This window comes from Salvelinus alpinus, chromosome 7 (genome assembly GCF_045679555.1).
Source record: "Salvelinus alpinus chromosome 7, SLU_Salpinus.1, whole genome shotgun sequence".
Lineage (NCBI taxonomy): Eukaryota > Metazoa > Chordata > Actinopteri > Salmoniformes > Salmonidae > Salvelinus > Salvelinus alpinus.
Window position 1 is genome coordinate 63217499 of NC_092092.1, and position 25779 is coordinate 63243277.

General features: G+C 47.7%; 1 protein-coding gene and 1 non-coding gene across 2 annotated transcripts in view; one reads left to right on the forward strand and one right to left on the reverse strand.

The window, feature by feature from the left end:
• The window catches only part of LOC139581456 (collagen alpha-1(XXIII) chain-like), a 255802-nt gene that overhangs the window by 193937 nt on the left and 36086 nt on the right, over positions 1–25779 (forward strand). Inside the window, exons 6-12 of the mRNA XM_071411243.1 lie at positions 2717–2743; positions 2833–2859; positions 11202–11228; positions 13246–13272; positions 21183–21254; positions 22455–22535; positions 25659–25685. Of these exons, the coding sequence (XP_071267344.1) occupies positions 2717–2743; positions 2833–2859; positions 11202–11228; positions 13246–13272; positions 21183–21254; positions 22455–22535; positions 25659–25685 (288 nt within the window). The remainder of the gene's footprint in view (positions 1–2716; positions 2744–2832; positions 2860–11201; positions 11229–13245; positions 13273–21182; positions 21255–22454; positions 22536–25658; positions 25686–25779) is intronic.
• Positions 9205–9281, reverse strand: trnaa-ugc (transfer RNA alanine (anticodon UGC)). The gene has a single exon. It is a non-coding gene; the product is annotated as a tRNA-Ala (tRNA).

Here is a 25779-nt window from a genome sequence, read left to right on the forward strand (position 1 = left end):
TCACATACTGACTGTATGAGAGAATGGAGCCGGAGGGGATGGCTGCTGTTTTACGGGCTCCTAACCAACTGTGTTATTTTGTTAGTTTTTTCACGTTGTTGCTACCATCTCTTATGACTGAAAATAACTTCTGGACATCAGAACAGCGATTACTCACCTCGAACTGGACAAATCTTTTTTTTTAACGAGTACGACGCAAAGGATATACTGTACTGCTTTTTCGGGAACGAGCCCAAATCGGTCCCGTGTGGCTCAGTTGGTAGAGCATGGCGCTTGCAACGCCAGGGTTGTGGGTTCATTCCCCACGGGGGGACCAGGATGAATATGTATGAACTTTCCAAATTGTAAGTCGCTCTGGATAAGAGCGTCAGCTAAATGACTTAAATGTAAATGTAAATGTAAATCCCTGTGATTGCGTGAAGAAAAGACAGAGGAAAAGGGGGCGGAGGTCAGGCTGCCTTCTGAGAATTCATAGGCGAGTGAGTAAACCTCCACTACCATCCGTTCTATTGGTCAAAGTGCAATCATTAGAAAACAAAATGGATGATATACAATCAAGACTATTCTACCAACGGGACATTAAAAACTGTAATATCATATGTTTCACTGAGTCGTGGCTGAACGACGACACGGATAATATAGAGCTGGTGGGATTTTCCATGCATTGGCAGGACAGGGAAGCTACGTCTGGTATGACGAGGGGCGGGGGTATGTGTCTATTTGTCATTAACAGCTAAGACCGCACTCAACTAGCTGTATAAGGCCATAAGCAGGAGACTTTAATGCAGGCAAACTTAAATCCATTCTAGCTCATTTCTACCAGCATGTCACATGTGCAACCAGAGGGGAAAAAAACTCTAGACCACCTTTACTCCACACACAGAGACGCATACAAAGCTCTCTCTCACCTTCCATTTGGCAAATCTGACCATAATTCTCCTCCTGATTCCTGCTTACAAGCAAAAACTAAAGCAGGAAGTACCAGTGACTCGCTCAATACGGATGTGGTCAGATAACGCGGATGCTAAGCTACAGGACTGTTTTGCTAGCACAGACTGGAATATGTTCCGGGATTCATCCAATGGCATTGAGGAGTATACCACCTCAGTCATCGGCTTCATCAATAAGTGCATTGACGACGTCTTCCCCACAGTGACCATACGTACATATCCCAACCAGAAGCCATGGATTACTGGCAACATCCGCATCGAGCTAAAGGCTAGAGCTGCAGTTTTCAAGGAGCGGGACACTAATCCGGACGCTTATAAGAAATCTCGCATAAGCTCTCAGAAGAACCATCAAACAGGCAAAGCGTCAATACAGGAATAAGATTGAATCCTACTACATCGGCTCTGACACTCGTCGGATGTGGCAGGGCTTGAACATTTTTACGGAATACAAAGGGAAACCAGCCACGAGCTGACTAGATGAGCTAAATGTCTTTTATGCTCGCTTCGAGGCAAGCAACACTGAAGCATGCATGAGATCACCAGCTGTTCCTAACTACTGTGTGATAACGGTCTCGGCAGCAGGATGTAAGCAAGACCTTTAAACAGGTCAACATTCACAAAGCCGCGGGGCCAGACGGATTACCAGGACGTGTACTCAAAGCATGCGCGGATCAACTGGCAAGTGTCTTCACTGACATTTTCAACCTCTCCCTGACAGAGTCTGTAATACCTACATGTTTCAAGCAGACCACCATAGTCCGTGTGCCCAAGGAAGCGAAGGTAACCTGCCTAAATGATTACCGCCCCGTAGCACTCACATTGGTAGTCATGAAGTGCTTTGAAAGGCTGGTCATGGCTCACATCAACAGCATCATCCAGGATACGCTAGACCCACTCCAATTCGCATACTGCCACAACAGATCCACAGATGACACAATCTCAATCACACTCCACACTGCCCTTTCCCACCTGGACAAGAATGTGAGAATGCTGTTCATTGACTACAGCTCAGCGTTCAACACAACAAGGACCCTGGGACTAAACACCTCCCTCTGCAACTGGATCCTGGACTTCCTGACGGGCCGCCCCCAGGTGGTAAGGGTAGGCAACAACACATCTGCCACGCTGATCCTCAACATAGGGGCCCCTCAGGGGTGCGTGCTCAGTCCCCTCAGTCCTGCTCTCTACAGTGATACAGACTATATGAAGTGATGCTTTCTGCAATGATACAGACTGTATGCACACACACACACACACACACACACCAACCAAACAGGCAGGATATATAATGTGTTTCCTCCGTCTCCTTTGGCTCCCTCCTGATACATATTGGGTTTTCTAACCGTTTGTTATTTACAGTTATTTTGATCTATTTGTCTAGGACGTCAGTTTATTTACCTACCTCTGTTACAGATGTTTGGTCTGGTCTGGGCAGAGAAAACACATCCGCCCGAATCTGTGTGTATGTGTGCGTTGTATACAAGACATACACAGATACACAGAGAGGATACAAGCCCCATAAATCACCATACCTCCAGGCTGTTTCATGTTGTACTAGAGGGGTGACGTCATTGTTTGTTTGCCTAACAGAAACAGTGTCGTCCTTTACTTTATCGAAGTCATCAGTGAGATTTTCCAGCAGCCGTTGACTCATTTTATTGGTTGTTCTTTAATGAATCTCTGCATGGAACAATCACTGCTCAAAACACATGGGTTAATATGTAATTAATTTTTTTCTCTCCCTCCCTCTCTCTCTCTCTCTGTAGGGCCCGCTTGGCATGGATGGCAAACCAGTGAGTATCTATTTGATAGATGAATGAAATGTGCTCTCATTGTACTATTTTATTGATTTGAACTCTGTGACTCTCTCTCCTCTTCATAGGGTCTCCCCGGTCCTAAAGGAAGTCAGGTACACTGTCTCATTCCTGCTGTGGTTGTCTTGGTGTTGGGATTGGGAAAACAATGGTAAATTCCACACAGTTCTATGCACATGTATTTAAGTCTGTGTGAACCAGGTTCATCTTGGAATCTGTAAGCCAGGTGAAACATTCCTGCTCGTCATCAATTGCTATGTATTGTCCCAGTTGGGAAATCTAGCCATAGTGAGTTGGTGAGGTCACCATCAGTAACCATCCTGTTACCCATCCAAAAGTTGTTTCAGCCTCTTAAGACCTACCTGAGAACGGAGCACTGAAACCCCCATTCACTCCAGCCCTAGGCTCAGCCAGTCCCTGGAGATGCACTGCCCAACCCCTTGCCCAACACCCTGCCCAACACGCCGCCCAACACAATGCCCAACACGCTGCCCAACACGATGCCCAACACGGTGCCCAACTCTCTGCCCAACTTGCTGCCCAACCCCCTGTCCAACCCCCTGCCCAACACGCTGCCCAACCCCCTGCCCAACACGCTGCCCAACCCCCTGCCCAACATGCTGCCCAACCCCCTGCCCAACACAGTGCCCAACCCCCTGTCCAACACGGTGCCCAACCCCTTGCCCAACATGCTGCCCAACCCCCTGCCCAACACAGTGCCCAACACGCTGCCCAACACGATGCCCAACACGCTGTCCAACCCCCCGCCCAACATGCTGCCCAACCCCCTGCCCAACACGGTGCCCAACCCCCTGTCCAACACTCTGCCCAACCCCCTGCCCAACACGGTGCCCAACCCCCTGTCCAACACGCTGCCCAACCCCCTGCCCAACACCTTTCCCAACACGCTGCCCAACACGATGCCCAACACGGTGCCCAACCCTCTGCCCAACACGGTGCCCAACCCCCTGCCCAACATGCTGCCCAACACCCTGTCCAACCCCCTGCCCAACACGCTGCCCAACTCCCTGCCTAATATGCTGCCCAACCCCCTGTCCAACCCCCCGCCCAACATGCTGCCCAACCCCCCGGCCCAACACGGTGCCCAACCCCCTGTCCAACACCTTGCCCAACACGATGCCCAACACGGTGCCCAACCCTCTGCCCAACACGGTGCCCAACCCCCTGCCCAACATGCTGCCCAACCCCCTGTCCAACCCTCTGTCCAACATGCTGCCCAACACGGTGCCCAACCCTCTGCCCAACATGCTGCCCAACCCCCTGCCCAACCCTCTGCCCAACACGGTGCCCAACCCTCTGCCCAACACGCTGCCCAACCCCCTGCCCAACATGCTGCCCAACACGGTGCCCAACCCCCTGCCCAACATGCTGCCCAACACGGTGCCCAACCCCCTGTCCAACACGCTGCCCAACCCTCTGCCCAACACCTTGCCCAACACGCTGCCCAACACGATGCCCAATACGGTGCCCAACCCTCTGCCCAACACGGTGCCCAACCCCCTGCCCAACACGCTGCCCAACCCCCTGCCCAACACAGTGCCCAACCCCCTGTCCAACCCCCCGCCCAACATGCTGCCCAACCCCCCTGCCCAACACGCTGCCCAACACCCTGCCCAACACGCTGCCCAACATACTGCCCAACACCCTGCCCAACACGCTGCCCAACACACTGCCCAACACGCTGCCCAACACCCTGCCCAACACGCTGCCCAACACCCTGCCCAACACGCTGCCCAACATACTGCCCAACACACTCACCACGGAGATAGGGAGATGGGAAGTGGGGAGGAGGAACCAACGCAGAGCAGAGAGAGAGAGAGAGAGAGAGAGAGAGAGAGAGAGAGAGAGAGAGAGAGAGAGAGAGAGAGAGAGAGAGAGAGAGATATTGATCTTCCTGTCTGGGTTGGCGCCCACCCTTCGGTTGTGCCGTGGCGGAGATCTTTGTGGGCTATACTTGGCCTTGTCTCAGGATGGTAAGTTGGTGGTTGAAGATATCCATCTAGTGGTGTGGGGGCTGTGCTTTGGCAAAGTGGGTGGGGTTATATCCTTCCTGTTTGGCCCTGTCCGGGGGTATCATCGGATGGGGCCACAGTGTCTCCTGACCCCTCCTGTCTCAGCATCCAGTATTTATGCTGCAGTCGTTTATGTGTCGGGTGGCTAGGGTCAGTTTGTTACATCTGGAGTACTTCTCCTGTCTTATCCGGTGACCTGTGGGAATTTAAGTATGCTCTCTCTAATTCTCTCTTTCTCTCTTTCTTTCTCTCTCTCGGAGGACCTGAGGCCTAGGACCATGCCTCAGGACGACCTGGCATGATGACTCCTTGCTGTCCCCAGTCCACCTGGCCGTGCTGCTGCTCCAGTTTCAACTGTTCTGCCTGCGGCTATGGAACCCTGACCTGTTCACCGGACGTGCTACCTGACCCAGACCTGCTGTTTTCAACTCTCTAGAGACAGCAGGAGCGGTAGAGATACTCTTAATGATCGGCTAATGATTGGCAATGTAAACTGACATTTACTCCTGAGGTGCTGACTTGCTGCAAACTCGACAACTACTGTGATTATTATTATTGGACCATGCTGGTCATTTATGAACATTTGAACATCTTGGCCATGTTCTGTTATAATCTCCACCCGGCACAGCCAGAAGAGGACTAGCCACCCCTCATAGCCTGGTTCCTCTCTAGGTTTCTTCCTAGGTTTTGGCCTTTCTAGGGAGTTTTTCCTAGCCACCGTGCTTCTATACCTGCATTGCTTGCTGTTTGGGGTTTTAGGCTTTCTGTACAGCACTTTGAGATATCAGCTGATGTAAGAAGGGCTATATAAATACATTTGATTTGATTTGATTGTATGCCTTTCAACAGAGGCTCTTTAAAAAAGTCATTACGACGGGGCCTCTTGCTCAGCCTCATCTGCTAAGAGAGGACCCATTTATCCACTGAAACATAAACCACTTACAGGGGACTGATAGCTGTTTGAATAGCACTCCATCCAAACATCATTAATCTGTAGTTTCTTGTTAAAGAAGCCGTCAAGCTGAGATTGTCCTACAAAGGCACAGCCACCAGAGCTCTGCTGTTAAAGCCAACCAGGTGTGACACAGCCCTTGTTCCAGTGTTTTTACTGAAGGGCCATCTCAGATGAGGAGGGACAGGACTGAGGAGGGACAGGACAGAGGAGGAGGGAAAGGACAAAGGGATGTGAGTGGAGGAATGAAGGAATGAAGAGAAATTTAGTAATTGAGGAAAATAATATTTTAATGATTTGTATAAAAGGAAGGAGAGAAGGAGAGAGAGGTGGTAAAGATGAAGGATAGGTGGAGGATAAGGAGTTAGAGAGGAGAGAGAGAAGTTCACCAGGGCAAGACATTTTGAGAGGAGAGAGAGAAAGAGAGGGAGAATAAGGAGAAGTAGAGTGAGGACGTTGGAGACCCACACAGCTTTTTGCCCTGAGCTTAACCTACCATCTCCCCCATACCCCTTATCTACCTCCCTCCCTCCCTGCCTCCCACCCACCCACCCACCCTCTCTCTCTCCCTCTCTCTCTCTCTCTCTCTCTCCCCTTCTCCCCCCACTCTATCCCTCTTCTCCCCTCACTCTATCCCCTTTCTCCCCCCACTCTATCCCCCTCTCCCCCCACTCTATCCCCATCTCCCCTCACTCTATCCCCCTTCTCCCCCCACTCTATCCCCCTCTCCCCCCACTCTATCCCTCTTCTCCCCCCACTATCCCCCTCTCCCCCCACTCTATCCCCCATCTCCCCCCACTCTATCCCCCTCTCCCCCCACTCTATCCCCCTCTCCCCCCACTCTATCCCCGTTCTCCCCTCACTCTATCCCCTTTCTGGGTGCTGCAGACTCTTGGGTGAGGCCGGGTGCTGCAGACTCTTGGGTGAGGCCGGGTGCTGCAGACTCTTGGGGGGTCTCACCCCTCGGCACTGGGGAAAGAAATGCGGGTGTTTTTTGCCAATTTAAATGTGTACATGGATTCATAATGTTGTATGTTTTTTCCCCCAACACCACTTTCATCAATTTGTATAGCAGACCCTCATGCCAAATTGAGTTAAAAGCTTTTTTGAAATCAACAAAGCATGAGAAGGCTTTGCCTTTGTTTTGGTTTGTTTGCTTGTCAATTGTGGTGTGGAGGGTGAATATGTGTTCTGTCATACAGTAATTTGGTAAAAAGCCAATTTGACATTTGCTCAGTACATTGTTTTCACTGAGGAAATGTACGAGTCTGCTGTTAATAATAATATAATAATGCAGAGGATTTTCCCAAAGTTGCTGTTGACCCATATCCCACGGTAGTTATTGGGGTCAAATTTGTCTCCACTTTTGTGGATAGGGGTGGTCAATCCTTAGTTCCAAATATTGGGGAAGATGCCAGAGCTAAGGATGATGTCAAAGAGTGTAAGTATAGCCAATTGAAATTTGTGGTCTGTATATTTGATCATTTCATTGAGGATACCATCAACACCAAGGCTTTTTTGGGTTGGAGGGTTTGTGTTTTGTCCTGTAGTTCATTCAATGTAATTGGAGAATCCAGTGGGTTCTGGTAGTCTTTAATAGTTGATTCTAAGATTTGTATTTGATCATGACTGTATATGTTTTTGTTTTTTGTTCTTTGTTATAGGGCCAAAAAGATTGGAGAAGTGATTTATGCATACATCTCAGTATTAGATAGATAACTCTTCGTGTTGTTGTTTGATTAGTGTTTTCCAATTTTCCCAGAAGTGGTTAGATTCTATGGATTCTTCAATTACATTGAGCTGATTTCTGACGTGCTGTTCCTTCTCTTTCCGTAGTGTATTTCTGTATTGTTTTAGTGATTCACCATAGTGAAGGTGTAGGCTCAGGTTTTCTGGATCTCTAAGTTTTTGGTTGGATGGGTTTCTCAATTTCTTTCTTAGGTTTTGCATTCTTCATCAAACCCTTTGTCATTGTTGTTCATTTTCTTCGGTTTTCGGTTTGACATGTTTAGATTTGATAGGGAAGCTGAGAGGTCAAATACAGTTTAGGTTTTCTACTGCAAGTTTACACCTTCACTATTACAGTGAAATGTTTTGTCCAGGAAGTTGTCTTAAAGGGATTGAATTTGTTGTCGCCTAATTGCTTTTTTGGTAGGTTTCCAAACAACATTCCTTCCATCTATAGCCTTTCTTAATATTATTCAGTTCCTTTGGCTTTGATGCCTCATGATTGAGTATTGCTCTGTTCAAGTAGACTGTGATTTTGCTGTGATCAAATCAAATCAAATGTATTTATATAGCCCTTCTTACATCAGCTGATATCTCAAAGTGCTGTACAGAAACCCAGCCTAAAACCCCAAACAGCAAGCAATGCAGGTGTAGAAGCACGGTGGCTAGGAAAACTCCCTAGAAAGGCCAAAACCTAGGAAGAAACCTAGAGAGGAACCAGGCTATGAGGGGTGGCCAGTCCTCTTCTGGCTGTGCCGGGTGGAGATTATAACAGAACATGGCCAAGATGTTCAAATGTTCATAAATGACCAGAATGGTCCAATAATAATAATCACAGTAGTTGTCGAAGGGTGCAACAAGTCAGCACCTCAGGAGTAAATGTCAGTTGGCTTTTCATAGCCGATCATTAAGAGTATCTCTACCACTCCTGCTGTCTCTAGAGAGTTGAAAACAGCAGGTCTGGGTCAGGTAGCACGTCCGGTGAACAGGTCAGGGTTCCATAGCCGCAGGCAGAACAGTTGAAACTGGAGCAGCAGCACGGCCAGGTGGACTGGGGACAGCAAGGAGTCATCATGCCAGGTCGTCCTGAGGCATGGTCCTAGGGCTGTGATCTGATAGGGGTGTCAGTGGGCTGACTGTGAACGCTCTGAGAGACTCTGGGTTGAGGTCAGTGATCAAGTAGTCTACAGTACTACTGCCAAGAGATGACTTATAGGTGTACCTACCGTAGGAGTCCCCTCGAAGCCTACCATTGACTATGTACATACCCAGCGTGCGACAGAGCTGCAGGAGTTGTGACCCGTTTTTGTTGGTGATGTTGTCGTGGTTGTGCCAAGGGGGGCATATGGGGGAGGGAATGCTGTCACCTCCAGGTAGGTGTTTGTCCCCCTGTGTGCTGTGGGTGTCAGGTTCTTGTCCAGTTCAGGCATTTAGGTCGCCACTGACTAGTACATGGTTGACTTGGGGAGGTGTTGATTGGTTGGGGTGCGGGTGTGGATGTGGCTGGTGGTGCTGTGGTCTGGATGTAGGGTGGGGGGGGTCCCGCAGGTCTGGGAGAGTGTCTCGCTGGTCTGGGCGGGGTGTCTGTTGATCTGTTGCTCCTGTGTGAGGTGTCGGGGCTGCGGTTGAGGGTGATGTCCTTTACATTTACATTTACATTTAAGTCATTTAGCAGACGCTCTTATCCAGAGCGACTTACAAATTGGAAAGTTCATACATATTCATCCTGGTCCCCCCGTGGGAATTGAACCCACAACCCTGGCGTTGCAAGCGCCATGCTCTACCAACTGAGCCACACGGGACCGTGGGTCTTGGCTAAGGTTTGCACTGCTGCCTTGTATAACGCTTGCGTTTACTCGCTTCATGGTAGGGGTGGAGAAAATCACTTGGGGAAAGTAGTGCTGTGGCCACCCTTTCCTGCTGTGTTCTCAGGTCATTTGTGCCTGTGTGTATTATTATGGGGCTCCCGAGTGGCACAGCGGTCTAAGGCACTGCATTTCAGTGCTAGAGGCGTCAGTAAAGACCCTGGTTTGAAACAAACAAAGGTTTACATTCGCTGACTCAGAGTCCTCGTTGTCTAATATTATGAGTTTCCACCCATCGCAAACAGAGGGGTAGCGTGTTAAAATAGCACTGCTCCATGCCAGGGGATGGTCTGTGTGGAAGATTAAGTTGCTTATGCTCACATTTTTATAATAGTCAGCAAAAGCGTTTCTTGGTTTTCCATAAGGAACTTATTTTTGTACTCTTTTCGTGCCTTCTAATTTTTTACATCCAGAGGATACTGTATTGTAATGACCTCTGAACAGCGGGAGGGTGCTTCAAAGGCCTCTGCCTTTGGGTGGGGTAGACTGTGAAACTCTCCTGCCATTGTTGGGCTCAAGGGCTTTGACACCTCTCACTTCACACCTCAGTGCTGATTGAGGTTGCAGTCAGGTATGTTCTGACCTAGCAAGCTTGGTAGCCTTAACTTAACATTCAGTCCTTATAAAGTAAAATAAATCATTGTTATGTCTTTTTCTTCTTGGCTTTAAAAGTAGCTTCAGACTGAACATGACTCACTCAGTTCCAGGTTGGATGGTGTTTTCAGGTTACTGTTGTTTGTTTGACAGAGCATTTACTGTATAGCTTGGAAATAGGAAACTTTGGTAGTAGGAATCCTTCCAGGTCATTTTCTCTCTCTCTCTCTCTCACACACACACACACACACACACACACACACACACACACACACACACACACACACACACACACACACACACACACACACACACACACACACACACACACACACACACACACACACACACACACACACACACACACACAGTGAGGAGCCCAACTCAGCCTGGAGGACATTACTAGCAGATGTCCCCTACAGCTCTCCAGTGCGGTCACAGTGGGTTTCTCCAGTACGGTCCGTCACAGTGGGTTTGTGGTCGTTGTTCGGTCATGAGCCATGTTCACTGTCGCAGTGCTACTTGTCATCCGATTGTTCAGTGTAACTGAGAGGTGGGTGAGAGGATGGCCCGTAGCGAGGATTAGCTCATCTATGAGTCCACTATCCATAGGGGAACTACTCAATCAGTCAACCAGTCAACCAGTCAAATCCTCCCCTAACACACACAGCATGACCACATAGCATTAGCTCAGTCAGAGCAGAGAATCAGTGTGCTGTGGCTGCCAACCCCTATGTTTCCATTTAGCCATAATAGCTAATGGTCTCCATACTGAACAACATAGTTCATTTCATTACATGAAAAGTTTTTCTCTGAGGGAGAGATGGAAGAATGGATGTCTTGCACTTTGAATTTGATCTCTCATTACCTCAGAAACCTCTTGACAGGACTCCCAGAGGCTTTTTACTCCATTGGCAAACGTTAGCGAAGGTTGCTAAATGTTTGCGTAGCTCTTGGGTCATTCTAATACTTGCTCACATTCAGAGACTGAACCATTAACCTGCTCCCTGTGACTTACGGCGAGGGGGATGTCTGTAAATGACATGGATATGGGGCAATATAATCACCTTGTGGGATTCTGTTTTATCGAAAGCCATCCACTAGCTGCTAGTAGTGAATCAAGGAGATATGAACATTAGGGTTGGAGATAGATCACCCCAGAGTCGTCTTATTAAGTTGAAAGGTCTTGATTACACACAGATGAGAAGCGGTTTATAATAACTGATTTATCATGTCTGACCATTATATCTCTCCTCTTCCTCCAGGGACCAGCGGGACCCAAGGGAGATAAGGTATGTTCAAATATAGAATCTTACCTCACTCCCAGCTGTACTATATTCATGCACATGGATGTATTGTTTAACTGTGAATTCCGTCCTATGCACGCATTGTACACACTGACTGACAGACGGACACACATGTTCTCAGACATCTTATACCTTACAACCCATACATTCCACGCAGAATACACAAACACCCACACACGCTGCCAATCACCCTCCCACACACAGTTTTTCACACCTCCCCTATCCAACAGGCTATAGATGACCTGACTTATATGAACAGAGATCTTATATGAGCAGCGTCACAGGTCTCTCACTGTAATGTGCACTGAGAGGCGGGAAGCAAGCTCAGGGAGTGAGTGTTTTAACAAAATAACATGATACAAAACAAGAAACACTAACAGCACACAGACATGAAACAGAAACAATGACACCTGGGGAAGAAACCAAAGGGAGTGACATATATAGGGAAGGTAATCAGGGAAGGGATGGAGTCCAGGTGAGTCTGACGCGCAGGTGCGCGTAACGATGGGGACAGGTGTGCGCCATAACGAGCAGCCTGGTGACCTAGAGGCCGGAGAGGGAGCACACTTGACACTCACCTCAGGACTTGAACAGGTTTACAGTCCTGTATCTGTGCTGTAGCGTCTCTTCTCTATGAATGCCAGATGTTCTCACACACTCTGTCCAGCCCAAGATGTTAGAAACAGATGGCACTGTATGGACTTGTGTGTCTCTAGCATTATGGAAGCTGGCAGGAATCGTGAATTTGCCCAAGGTGTGGAAATCCTGGATACTTTTATTTATTTTATTTCACCTTTATTTAACCAGGTAGGCAAGTTGAGAACAAGTTCTCATTTACAATTGCGACCTGGCCAAGATAAAGCAATGATAAAGGATAAAGGATAAAGGAAACAAATACTATATTTAAAGGTTTATGAAACAAAAATCATGTGCAGCACAGAGGGAGACTAACACGTTCCTTCACAGCAACGTACCAATCTGCCCCATTCCAAAGAGAAGACAGCCACTATATCCTTCAGCTTTATTTTTTATTCCACCTTTATTTAACCAGGTAAGCTAGTTGAGAACAAGTTCTCATTTACAACTGTGACCTGGCCAAGATAAAGCAAAGCAGTGTGACACAAACAACAACACAGAGTTACACATGGAATAAACAAACATACAGTCAATAATACAATAGAGAAAGTCTATATACAGTGTGTGCAAATGAGGTAGGATAAGGCAATAAATAGGCCATAGTGGCAAAATTATTACAGTATGGCAAATTAAACACTGGGGTGATAGATGTGCAGAAGATGAGTACGCAAATAGTGGTACTGGGGTGCAAAGGAGCAAAATAAATCAAATAAATAACAATATGGTGATGAGGTAGTTGGATGGGCTATTTCCAGATTGGCTATGTACAGGTGCAGTGATCTGTGAGCTGCTCTGACAGCTATCTCTGTTCTCTTTCCAGCTGCCTCCTGGGCCCTGGTCAAAACATCAGCCAACTTAGATGTCTATCACTTTAAAGTGCCTATAGCTGAATTACACCCATCAGCCTTATCCTCAGGAATGTCACTTAGAACGCCAAGTGATGTTTTATGGTGACCCCTATCCTCAGGGAGAGGTCACTCAGAGGCCGAGACACAGGAGCAGCTGTGTATTATTCCTGCTGATAATAAAAAATTGGGAATGACAGATGATGCTAAAGTTCCGTAAAATTGTCAGGTGTTCTGTAATCACCATAGATGGCCCTGTTGAGAAAACAAAGCCCAAAATCCCATCAGAGCATCAGCTACCCTCATGTCCTCTCCTCTCCCAGCTCCCATCCTAGGAGTTGATTCAGAAATCCAGATTTCCTTGGTTCGGCAATGGTTTGATTCCAAGGGGCTTTGGTTTGCACTATTTAGCCTACTGTAGAATCACTACTAATTGTTTAATTTCACTGCTGTCAACTGTTCTAAATTTAGAGCTAAATGTGTGTGTTGATGGTTGTTCTCCTCTTGTGTGTTCTCTATAGGGTGACCAAGGAGATATTGGTCCCAGGGTAAGTCTCTCTCCCACTCTTACTTTCCCTCTCTCTCTCTTTCTGTCTGACTATTGAAGTGAATTGTGTGGGTTATGTATGTATGCACCTGAGCTGAGGAGACTCACTCAACAATTGCGTTTGTTCCAATAAAGGTTATGTTCTTCCCTGATCAGATATAACTTCCCAAACTCTATCTGTCCACTGTCTCCGTCTTCGTCTGTCTCTCCCCTCCCTCTTTCTCCCTCTCCCTGCCCCACCCGTTCTCCCTCTCCCTGCAGATAGAGTAATGGTCCATCCATCCCAAATCAGAAATCAAAGGAGAGGGTAGAGGGTAGACTGAGGGTAGAGGGTAGACTGAGGGTAGAGGGTAGAGGGTAGACTGAGGGTAAAGGGGAGACTGCAGGTCTGGGACAGGTAGCACGTCCGGTGAACAGGTCAGGGTTCATTAGCCGCAGGCAGAACAGTTGAAACTGGAGCAGCAGCACGACCAGGTGGACTGGGGACAGCAAGGAGTCATCAGGCCAGGTAGTCCTGAGGCATGGTCCTAGGGCTCAGGTCCTACGAGAGAGAGAAAGAAAGGAGAGAAAGAAAGAAAGAAAAAGAGAGAGAGAATTAGAGAGAGCATACTTAAATTCACACGGGACACCTGATAAGACAGGATAAATACTCCAGATATAACAGACTGACCCTAGCTCCCCGACACATAAACTATTGCAGCATAAATACTGGAAGCTGAGACAGGAGGGGTCGGGAGACACAGGCAGGATATAACCCCACCCACTTTGCCAAAGCACAGCCCCCACACCACTAGAGGGATATCTTCAACCACCAACTTACAGCACATTTCAGACATGGAATGCAACACACTGTGCTTCTCTCTCTCTGCATCTGGACTATGCTGTCATTGTTGCCTTTTCATGTTGTGATATCATCAATCCCTGTATTTAACATCTATTTACTTATCTCCTACTTTACTCAGTGCGGCTCCATACTCTGCTACCCTGGCCATATCTGGTCATGGCCTCAGTTATATTAACAGTTTACAGTACTGTATATTTTATCGCACTATGTTAAATGAGTTTACTCTGGCTCAGGTCACAGGTTATGGATAAACATTGTCTCCTACCTACAATTTGAATGAATGCTTCTCTCTCTACTCAGCTACTGCTCTTTCTGTCACTGCCTACTTTTGAGATAGGAACTAGGGTGCCGTTGGGTCTCACAACCGCTTTCTCTCATTCACCTCTCTCTCTAGACCACACACTAGTGTGTGTGAATGAAGGAGATATTGCTATTACGTGTCAACAGGACAAACACAGTGGTATTTAGACAGTGCTGCTTTGCAAGGACGATATTTACTACGAGGTCAGGAACATTGAAGACATTCCTAACTTTGGTTTCCCAGCCTCTCAGCCTATCCTGCCAGAACTAGAGGTAATTGTCTGTGTGGTAATGAATCCCTTTGGCATCCTGCATTAGCTATTCCTCCAAAGGATAAATATTGTACTTGGATGCAGTGCCTCTAGCTGCGATCTGCCTGGGTAACTTTGGAGCTAAGCCGCAGAGGATCGCTTAGAAACACAAGTTTCTCTCAAACAAAAGCATCTCACTGCCTGCCGCTTGGCTCCATACTGGGTGGTGATAGATCAGGTGACAAGTGTCAGCCAATTAGAGGGAAGGGAGGATTTATCGAGATGGATGACATCACCATCACTCTGAACAGCTCGATCCTGAATGAGTGTTAAGTGGTATTCTAACTGTACATATCAGCTACTGTCTTGACCTTTGTTGTCTGTTTTGAAAGGACTTGATAATGGAGACAGTAGGTCTGCACCATAGCGGACTCATCTTTGTATCATGGACCCATTCCCCCCACCCCCAGCTCTGTCATTACTGGGTTCTGCTGCCAACAGAGTAACTGATACAATCTGTCCCTGTGCTCCTGTACTCCTGTACTCTCTGTCCTCATACTTCTGCCCCCTTGGAGAGGAAGAGAGGAGACACACAAAACAGGAAGTAGTCATGCATCACTGTCAGTGGGACTTCCTGTCGAACTGTCATCATTAGTGCCAGTGTTGGCCCTTGAGTGAGCTCAGATCACACACACAGGATGGCACGGACATTAAAATATACTTAATAATTCACCACTCTACCACAGAAAAGTGGGAAGATGGTTCAGCTTTGACTCTAGGGTGAACAAGTCACCTTTCATGAAGACAACAAACGTTGTACTTTAATAGCCTCGCCATCTTTAAGACAAGACTTTTGAATGTTGCATCCCAACAGACAGTAGGTTCATCTTCAGACCGTGCTGCAAGACAAGCCATGGTGGGGTTTTATCCCAAGCCTTCCCCTCTCTTTCCCTCAGTTGAATCAGGGCATGGTGGGGTTTTATCCCAAGCCTTCCCCTCTCTTTCCCTCAGTTGAATCAGGGCATGGTGAGGTGTTATCCCAAGCCTTCCCCTCTCTTTCCCTCAGTTGAATCAGGGCATGGTGAGGTGTTATCCCAAGCCTTCCCCTCTCTTTCCCTCAGTTGAATCAGGGCATGGTGGGGTTTTATCCCAAGCCTTCCCCTCTCTTTCCCTCAGTTGAATCAGGGCATGGTGAGGTTTTATCCCAAGCCTTCCCCTCTCTTTCCCTCAGTTGAATCAGGGCATGGTGGGGTTTTATCCCAAGCCTTCCCCTCTCTTTCCCTCAGTTGAATCAGGGCATGGTGGGGTTTTATCCCAAGCCTTCCCCTCTCTTTCCCTCGGTTGAATCAGGGCATGGTGAGGTGTTATCCCAAGCCTTCCCCTCTCTTTCCCTCAGTTGAATCAGGGCATGGTGAGGTGTTATCCCAAGCCTTCCCCTCTCTTTCCCTCAGTTGAATCAGGGCATGGTGGGGTTTTATCCCAAGCCTTCCCCTCTCTTTCCCTCAGTTGAATCAGGGCATGGTGAGGTTTTATCCCAAGCCTTCCCCTCTCTTTCCCTCAGTTGAATCAGGGCATGGTGAGGTTTTATCCCAAGCCTTCCCCTCTCTTTCCCTCAGTTGAATCAGGGCATGGTGGGGTGTTATCCCAAGCGTTCCTCTCTCTTTCCCTCAGTTGAATCAGGGCATGGTGGGGTTTTATCCCAAGCCTTCCTCTCTCTTTCCCTCAGTTGAATCAAGGCATGGTGGGGTGTTATCCCAAGCCTTCCTCTCTCTTTCCCTCAGTTGAATCAGGGCATGGTGGGGTGTTATCCCAAGCCTTCCCCTCTCTTTCCCTCAGTTGAATCAGGGCATGGTGAGGTTTTATCCCAAGCCTTCCTCTCTCTTTCCCTCAGTTGAATCAGGGCATGGTGGGGTGTTATCCCAAGCCTTCCCCTCTCTTTCCCTCAGTTGAATCAGGGCATGGTGAGGTTTTATCCCAAGCCTTCCTCTCTCTTTCCCTCAGTTGAATCAGGGCATGGTGGGGTGTTATCCCAAGCCTTCCCCTCTCTTTCCCTCAGTTGAATCAGGGCATGGTGAGGTTTTATCCCAAGCCTTCCCCTCTCTTTCCCTCAGTTGAATCAGGGCATGGTGAGGTTTTATCCCAAGCCTTCCCCTCTCTTTCCCTCAGTTGAATCAGGGCATGGTGGGGTGTTATCCCAAGCCTTCCCCTCTCTTTCCCTCAGTTGAATCAGGGCATGGTGGGGTGTTATCCCAAGCCTTCCTCTCTCTTTCCCTCAGTTGAATCAGGGCATGGTGGGGTGTTATCCCAAGCCTTCCCCTCTCTTTCCCTCAGTTGAATCAGGGCATGGTGGGGTGTTATCCCAAGCCTTCCTCTCTCTTTCCCTCAGTTGAATCAGGGCATGGTGGGGTTTTATCCCAAGCCTTCCTCTCTCTTTCCCTCAGTTGAATCAGGGCATGGTGGGGTGTTATCCCAAGCCTTCCCCTCTCTTTCCCTCAGTTGAATCAGGGCATGGTGAGGTTTTATCCCAAGCCTTCCTCTCTCTTTCCCTCAGTTGAATCAGGGCATGGTGGGGTGTTATCCCAAGCCTTCCCCTCTCTTTCCCTCAGTTGAATCAGGGCATGGTGAGATTTTATCCCAAGCCTTCCTCTCTCTTTCCCTCAGTTGAATCAGGGCATGGTGGGGTGTTATCCCAAGCCTTCCCCTCTCTTTCCCTCAGTTGAATCAGGGCATGGTGAGGTTTTATCCCAAGCCTTCCCCTCTCTTTCCCTCAGTTGAATCAGGGCATGGTGAGGTGTTATCCCAAGCCTTCCCCTCTCTTTCCCTCAGTGGGGTTTTATCCCAAACCAAGCTTTCATCTTTCTTTCCCTCAATGATAGAATCAGGGCATGGTGAGGTGTTATCCCAAGCCTTCCCCTCTCTTTCCCTCAGTGGGGTTTTATCCCAAGCCAAGCTTTCCTCTCTCTTTCCCTCAGTGGTAGAACCACGGCACCGCAGCCCTCTAACAGAAACCTCATGACCAGACTGGCATATCTCTCTCTCGCGCTCTTTCTCGCTCTCCCTCGCTCACTGTCTCTCTCTCTTTATCTCTCTCTTTCTCTCTCTTTCCCTCTCTCTGTTCATCTCCCTTTCTCTCTCCCTCTCTCTCTATCTCCCTCTTTTTCTCTCTCTTTCTCCCCCTCTCTCTCTTTGTTCATCTCCCTCTCTCTCTCTCTCTCTCTACTTTCTCCCTCTCCCACCACCTCTCTTTCATCCCTCTCTCCCATCCATATGTTTTGTGAAGGAGGGAACTCAACCGTAACTGCTCTACGGTATGAGACTCCATGTTCTGTTCAGCTCGTGAGGAAATTATCACAATTACTGTCCGTTGGGCTTGACCAAACACAGCTTCCAAACAGAGCCTCCAAACACAGCCTCCTTTGTTTCACATTGTTTTAGAGAAAAAGCGAGAGAGGGGGTGCATTTAAAGAGACAATATTATTAAGAAAGGGACATATAAATTAGTGGATTTGGCTATTTCAGCCACACCCATTGCTAACAGGTGTATAAAATTGAGCACACGTCAACTGTAAGTGTTGTTATTGTGAAGTGGAAAGGTTGAGGAGCAACAACGACTCAGCCGTGAAGTGGTAGGCCACACAAGCTCACAGAACGGGACCGCCGAGTGCTGAAGCGGGTAGCGCGTAAAAATCGTCTGTCCCCAGTTGCAACACATACTACCGAGTTCCAAACAGCCTCTGGAAGCAACGTCAGCACAATAACTGTTCATCGGGAGCTTCATGAAATAGGTTTCCATGGACGAGCAGAGGCACACAAGCCTAAGATCACTATGCGCATTGCCAAGCGTCGGCTGGAATGGTGTAAAGCTTGCCGCCATTGGACTCTGGAGCGGAGAAAACCCGTTCTCTGGAGTGATTAATAACGCTTCACCATCTGGCAGTCTGATGGACGAATCTGGGTTTGGCGTATGCCAGGAGAACGCTACCTGCTGAATGCATAGTGCCAACGTTAAAGCTTGGTGGAGAAGGAATAATGGTCTGGGGCTGATTCTGTGCTTCCAACTTTGTGGCAACAGTTTGGGGAAGCCCTTTCTGGGTTTCAGCATGACCATGCCCCCGTGCACAAAGCGAGGTCCATACAAAAATGGTTTGTCGAGATCGGTGTGGAAGAACTTGACTGGCCTGCACACAGTCCTGACCTCAACCCCATCGAACACCTGTGAGATGAATTGGAACGCCGACTGCGAACCAGGCCTAATTGCCCAACATCAGTGCCCAACCTTACAAATGCTCCTGTGGCTGATTGGAAGCAAGTCCTCGCAGCAATCTTACAACATCTAGTGGAAAGCCTTCCCTGAAGAGTGGAGGCTGTTATAGCAGCAAAGGGGGGACCAACTCCATAGTAATACCCATGATTTTGAAATGAGATGTTCGAGCAGGTGTCCACATACTTATGGTCATGTAGTGTAGGTACAGACTGGGTCACATAAAGATATGGTTTTCCTGTACAGTGAAAGGATAGATTAAAGAAGTCCCATTCACGACAATACTTTATTTATAGTTTATAATGGTACTATATGAATTAATGAATTAATAAATGTTTTGATTTTCGTGTCTGTTGGCAACCCAACCTTACGGGATTAATTAGCACATTGTTAAACAAATATCCATTCTTGACCATATGTTTACTGATTACTATGCAATGTACTCTACCACTACTGCATGTATCACTGGGGATGAGGAGATATCAGCACAGGTAGTATACAGATCCATCTTACTGCATTTTAACATTATAGCTACCCATGTGGCTAATGGACAGTCACACACCTGTTGTACATTTACCATTGGTAGCTAGCCTCCATTTGAGGTCTGCAACCTTGGTAGCTACTGGCTACTTGAGGTCTGCAACCTTGATCGCTAGCTGTTACTGCAGGTCCGCAACCTTGATAGCTATCTTCTGCTTGAGTTCTGCAATCTTGATAGCTAGCTGTTACTTGAGGTCTGCAACCTTGGTAGCTATCTTCTGCTTGAGTTCTCCAATCTTGATAGCTAGCTGTTACTTCAGGCCTGCAACCTTGATAGCTAGCTGTTACTTGAGGTTTACAACCTTGGTAGCTAACTTCTACTTGAGTTCTGCAACCTTGATAGCTAGCTGTTACTTGAGGTCTGCAACCTTGGTAGCTATCTTCTGCTTGAGTTCTGCAATCTTGATAGCTAGCTGTTACTTCAGGCCTGCAACCTTGATAGCTAGCTGTTACTTGAGGTTTACAACCTTGGTAGCTAACTTCTACTTGAGTTCTGCAACCTTGATAGCTAGCTGCTACTTGAGGTCTGCAACCTTGTCAGGTGCATATACAGTAGCTACATGGTGCTCCACCTTTCCTCCGAAAGGTGACTCACCCTTCTCTGTGTTACCCCCTCCTCTCCTCCCCACTCCTCCCCTCACCTCCCTCCTCTCCTTTCCACTCCTCTTCTCCCCACTCCTCCCCCCTCCTCTCCTCTCCTCTCCCTCCTCTACTCATCCCTTCTCTCCTCTCCTCCTCTCTCCACCTCCCCTCCTCCCTCTCTCCTCCCCTCTGCTCCCCCATCTCCTCTACCCCATCCACCTCTCTCCTCCCTCCTCCCCTCCCCCCTCTCGTCCCCCAGGGCCCTCCTCCCCACAACTCATACGCTGGTCTGCACAGTAATCAGATCCTCACCGTCAAGGTTTGTCCCTCCGTAGCTCTGATCTCCCAGCAGTCCTCTGGCTGTCACTCATGCTCTGCTGACCTTCCTGTCTCTCTCCACTGGACTACAGCTGCTGGGTCACCTCTGTCCTCAACCCTGACCTCTTACCTGGAACCTCACTCTGTCCTCAGCACCATTCTGTCTCTCCTGGAGAATGGAGGGAAGCTGCAGCCTGTAATCTGTCCCTGACTGATTACATCACTGATTTATTTATTTTTCTCTGTTTTTCTTTCCCTCTATCTCTTTATCTCTCTGTCTCGTTCCCTTTCAATACTCTGCTCTGCACCCTCTCTGGGGTCTATTCTCCGCTTCCCTCTCTTCCTTCTCTTCCCTCTCATCCTTCTCTTCCCTCTCTTCGTTCTCTTCCCTCTCTTCCCTCTCATCCTTCTCTTCCCTCTCTTCCTTCTCTTCGCTCTCTTCCTTCTCTTCGCTCTGTTTCTTCTCTTCCCTCTCTTTCTTCTCTTCCCTCTCTTTCTTCTCTTCCCTCTCTTCCTTCTATTCCTTCTCTTCCCTCTCATCCTTCTCTTCACTCTCTTCCTTCTCTTCGCTCTCATCCTCTTCCCTCTCTTTCTTCTCTTCCTTCTCTTAACTCTCTTCCTTCTCTTCCCTCTCTTAACTCTCTTTCTTCTCTTCCCTCTCTTCCTTCTCTTCCTTCTCTACCCCTCTTCCTTCTCTTCCCTCTCTTCCCCCTCTTCCTTCTCTTCCCTCTCTTCCCTCTCTTCATTCTCTTCCCTCTCTTCCTTCTCTTCCTTTTCTCTCTCTTTTCCTATTGTCGTCTGTTCTCCTGCTTCAGATGGTCTTTCCCCACTATGACCATGGCTTTATGTCTGGTGACCAGTCCAACTTCCAGAGACGCTTAATAAAGGTACACCTCCACTAAGGCATGTGTGGACCTCTAACCAGCTTTAACACTTTCACTGCTGGTTGATATCTCTCATTCACTGCTGGTTGTTTATATCTCATTCACTCCTTGATATCTCTCACCCTTTTCTTCATTATCTCTCTCTCTGTTGCTTCCTCACACTTCCCCAGCTCTCTGCTGCTGTCTCAGTTCATCCATCTCTTCATGCACACATTATTGGATGTTTATTTCAGGATGTGCTATGTTCATTTTTATGTGTGTGTATGCTTGTGTTTTCCTATGATGCCTGTTTTGAAACATGGCAAACCAGTAGAAACCCTCTCTGAGGAGGACTGCAGGGCCACATGTTAGAGAGACTTTAGGAATGTGTGCTTTTCATTACATTGGGAATAGAACAGCTTTGTTGGTGGAGCTATGCTAATTATCTAGACAGGGAAACAGGCCTAGAGTCGGATGGGTGAAGACCTGGAGAGTATCAGTCTAAATGAAAAGGCCCTTCTCTCACATCTCACCACAACACACAGGATCAGACCATCACATTCAGTATGTCTGTGAGAGAGAATGCTGGGAATATCCATGTGAATACCATGAGAAGACTCTGGTTAAAGCAATGGATCCAGTTAAACAAGAACAGAGCAGGGAAACACTAGCATGATGAGGGTCTACTTTAGGCATTAGATTACTTGACCACAGTCTGAAAATACTGCTGTGGATTTTCCTTAGTGGGATTGTGCTAATTGTGTTAAGGGAAGTTAAAAAGTACCGAGGAGGGAAGTATTTGCCATGTAGATTGTATTTCCATTGGTTAAACACCCTTTCATGTGAGGTGGTTCCTTTTGGCTAGATCAACCGCAGGAAGAAATGAAACACTTCATTTCACAGTTCAGTTTATGTTGTATTTAATACTTAGTTAACACATCTCGTACCTGGGAGAGTTTGTGTGTGTGTGTGTGTGTGTGTGTGTGTGTGTGTGTGTGTGTGTGTGTGTGTGTGTGTGTGTGTGTGTGTGTGTGTGTGTGTGTGTGTGTGTGTGTGTGTGTGTGTGTGTGTGTGTGTGTGTGTGTGTGTGTGTTCGTGTGTGTGTGTTTGTCATATGGTAAATATTGTAATTTTCTCCACATTTGTTGGTTTGTCTCCATCTTTCGCTCATTCCTTTTATCTTTCTTTGCCTCTCTCTTATCCCTCTGATGTGTCGTCCTGCAGGGTGACCAAGGGTCTCCTGGCCCCAGAGGCCCTCCTGGAAACACGGGAAAAGACGGGCCCCGTGGCCCGGCTGGAGAACAGGTGACAGCATTACCTTACACACAAATATCACACACACCTACAGGTAAAGTTGGAATATACACATACCCCCACGTATACACACAATGGATTCACATACACCCACATACACACACATATACACACAATGGATTCACATATACCCACATACACCCACACACACCCACATATACACACAATGGATTCACATATACCCACATACACCCACATAAATCAAATCAAATCATATGTATTTATATAGCCCTTCTTACATCAGCTGATATCTCAAAGTGCTGTACAGAAACCCAGCCTAAAACCCCAAACAGCAAGCAATGCAGGTGTAGAAGCACGGTGGCTAGGAAAAACTCCCTAGAAAGGCCAAAACCTAGGAAGAAACCTAGAGAGGAACCAGGCTATGAACACATAACTTTCCATTGTCTCTATGGTTCTCTCCTCCCTCTCCTCGGTTTCTCCTTCTATTTACCATCACTGTGTTCTCTCTTAGTTCCAGCTGATGATGGAGAACTAGGTTACCACCATTAGTTTCTGGTCACTCCAACACCTCAGTCATCAATAGCTGTGTCGACCACAACCGTGTTGATCTGGCCGTGTTGACCACAGGGGTGCGACAGTGATGGAGAGTGATGGGGAAGGGTCTACTCTGAGTGCAGAGACCCACGTTGACCGAAGCCTACTGTGCTGCCAGCGAGCTGCGGTTTACCTAAAATAGCCCAAAATAGGCCTCCTCTGGTTTCTGTAAGAGAAGTCCACAATGTGATCCAGCTAGTCTTAGTCTCTCCCAGCCTTCCATACTCCCCCCCCCCCCACCCCCCCTCCCCCACCCCTACCCCAGCCCTGTCACTCTGTGCTCCTGTAACAGATATGACACTCTCTCTGGGTTCACCAACAGTTTCCCTGCCTCGCCAAACAATAGCTCTTTCGCCTTAGGCCGTCACTGTTTCACTGTTTTAACTTTAACCCAGCCTGGGTTTGGTTAATCTAGAACAACAGGCATAAACTGTGGTTGGAGGGCAGGAGGGGTTAAGGGTAACTTGTGTTTATCCAAGATCAGCACTGTTAACCATATTGGCAGTTGGCATGGTGTCGAAGCTGGTCTTGAATGAAAAATGTCAGTAAGAGAGGGCATTTATTTAACCTAGTCCTTATTTAATGTACTTTCTGAATTCATTAAAGGAGTTGCAGAACACAAATCAGCAAAACAAAGCAGGGTGGTAGCCCTGTCCATGTTGAAGTCAGACGTGTGAGAAACACAGTGAAGGAGAGCTGTGTTCCCTGAGTCAATTTGCTATCTCTCTCTCTCTCTCTCTCGCTCGCTCTCTCTCTCTCGCTCTCTCTCTCTCTCTCTCTCTCGCTCTCTCTCTCTCTCTCGCTCTCTCTCTCTCTCTCACTCTCGCTCTCTCTCTTTCGATCTCTCTCTCGCTCTCTCTCTCTCTAATGAGGAGGGTTTAAGGTCAGAGGGCCAGGGACATGCTGTCTACCATGTCATCAGATAACATAATAAGGGGAGGATGGTAAAGGTGAGAGGGCAGAAGACTTGGGAAACGGTTTGCCCAGTGGCATCGAAGGGCAACAGACTGGAGAGGAGAGGAGAATAGTTATTGTTGATTCAGAAACTATTAGACAATAGGGTCCAAAGGTGAAGAGAGAGGGGGAGTGTGTGTGGTGGTCTGTGTACGTGCGTGCACCCGTACGTTTAGAGAGAGAGGAAGGAAGCCACAAGGAAGCCACAACACATTCCTGTTCTCAAGTAGGCATTGGAGAAAATGGGAAATATGAGGAGAGAGTTAGTTAGTTAGAGTAACCTCACATTCTAGTATTTATTACAGTAGAGCATTAAGTGTTGGGAGTAGAAAAACAGAGAACAGACCTGAGAGACCTGAGAGACCTGAGAGACCTGACTGTCTGTCTGTCTGAGAGGCTGCTTACACAACATCCCCAAGGCCAACTCTCTTGACCTGGCCTCTCCATGGAGGACTTCAACACACATGGTTCTCTCTTGACCTGGCCTCTCCATGGACGACTTCAACACACATGGTTCTCTCTTGACCTGGCCTCTCCATGGACGACTTCAACACACATGGTTCTCTCTTGACCTGGCCTCTCCATGGACGACTTCAACACACATGGTTCTCTCTTGACCTGGCCTCTCCATGGACGACTTCAACACACATGGTTCTCTCTTGACCTGGCCTCTCCATGGACGACTTCAACACACATGGTTCTCTCTTGACCTGGCCTCTCCATGGACGACTTCAACACACATGGTTCTCTCTTGACCTGGCCTCTCCATGGACGACTTCAACACACATGGTTCTCTCTTGACCTGGCCTCTCCATGGACGACTTCAACACACATGGTTCTCTCTTGACCTGGCCTCTCCATGGACGACTTCAACACACATGGTTCTCTCTTGACCTGGCCTCTCCATGGAGGACTTCAACACACATGGTTGAACACACACCAAGCAACACACACCAAGCATACAATACATCCACCTGGAACACACACATAAACACACACACACGCACACAATCAACAGCTTTATTTAACGGATTCATTGTAATCACCACATGGTTCCAGACAATAATTTCTAAAGACATTCTGTATTTGATGGTGTATGAAGTAATAGAATGTCTACTGATAGAGAAAGAGGCTTGTTATGCCCATGTACGTCACAGTTCATTTTAAACAGAGGTACAGTTATTTAACAGACACTCTTATTCAGAGCGACTGACAATAGTGAGCACATAATTATTTACATTTTTTTCCATACTCATCCCCCGTGGGAATCAAACCACGACCCCGGTGTGGCAAATGGCATGCTCTATCAACTGAGCCACATGTTGAAGTCAATTTAACCAGTGACATCAATACGGGATCAGAGCTTTCACCTGGATTCACCTGGTCAATTTATGTCATGGAAAGAGTAGGTGTTCCTAATGTTTTGTACGCTCAGTGTATATGGCTCTGGGTAGATGGAGCCAAAAACAGCTCAACATACTGTACATAGCAGGCACCTAACCATAACTGTAGGTTGATAGAGCACTGACCTCTAGTGGCTATTCCTCAGAATACACAATATCTATGGCAATCCTGATGTGTGATTTTCTGCTCTGCTGTCCACAGGGTTTCCCTGGTCGCGATGGTATGGAGGTGAGTCTTGATTGTTATACACATTTTAATGTTTCTTTGTGTTTTTGACTGTTTTACTAGTACACAAGCATGTTATATAGCACTGTACCTAGAG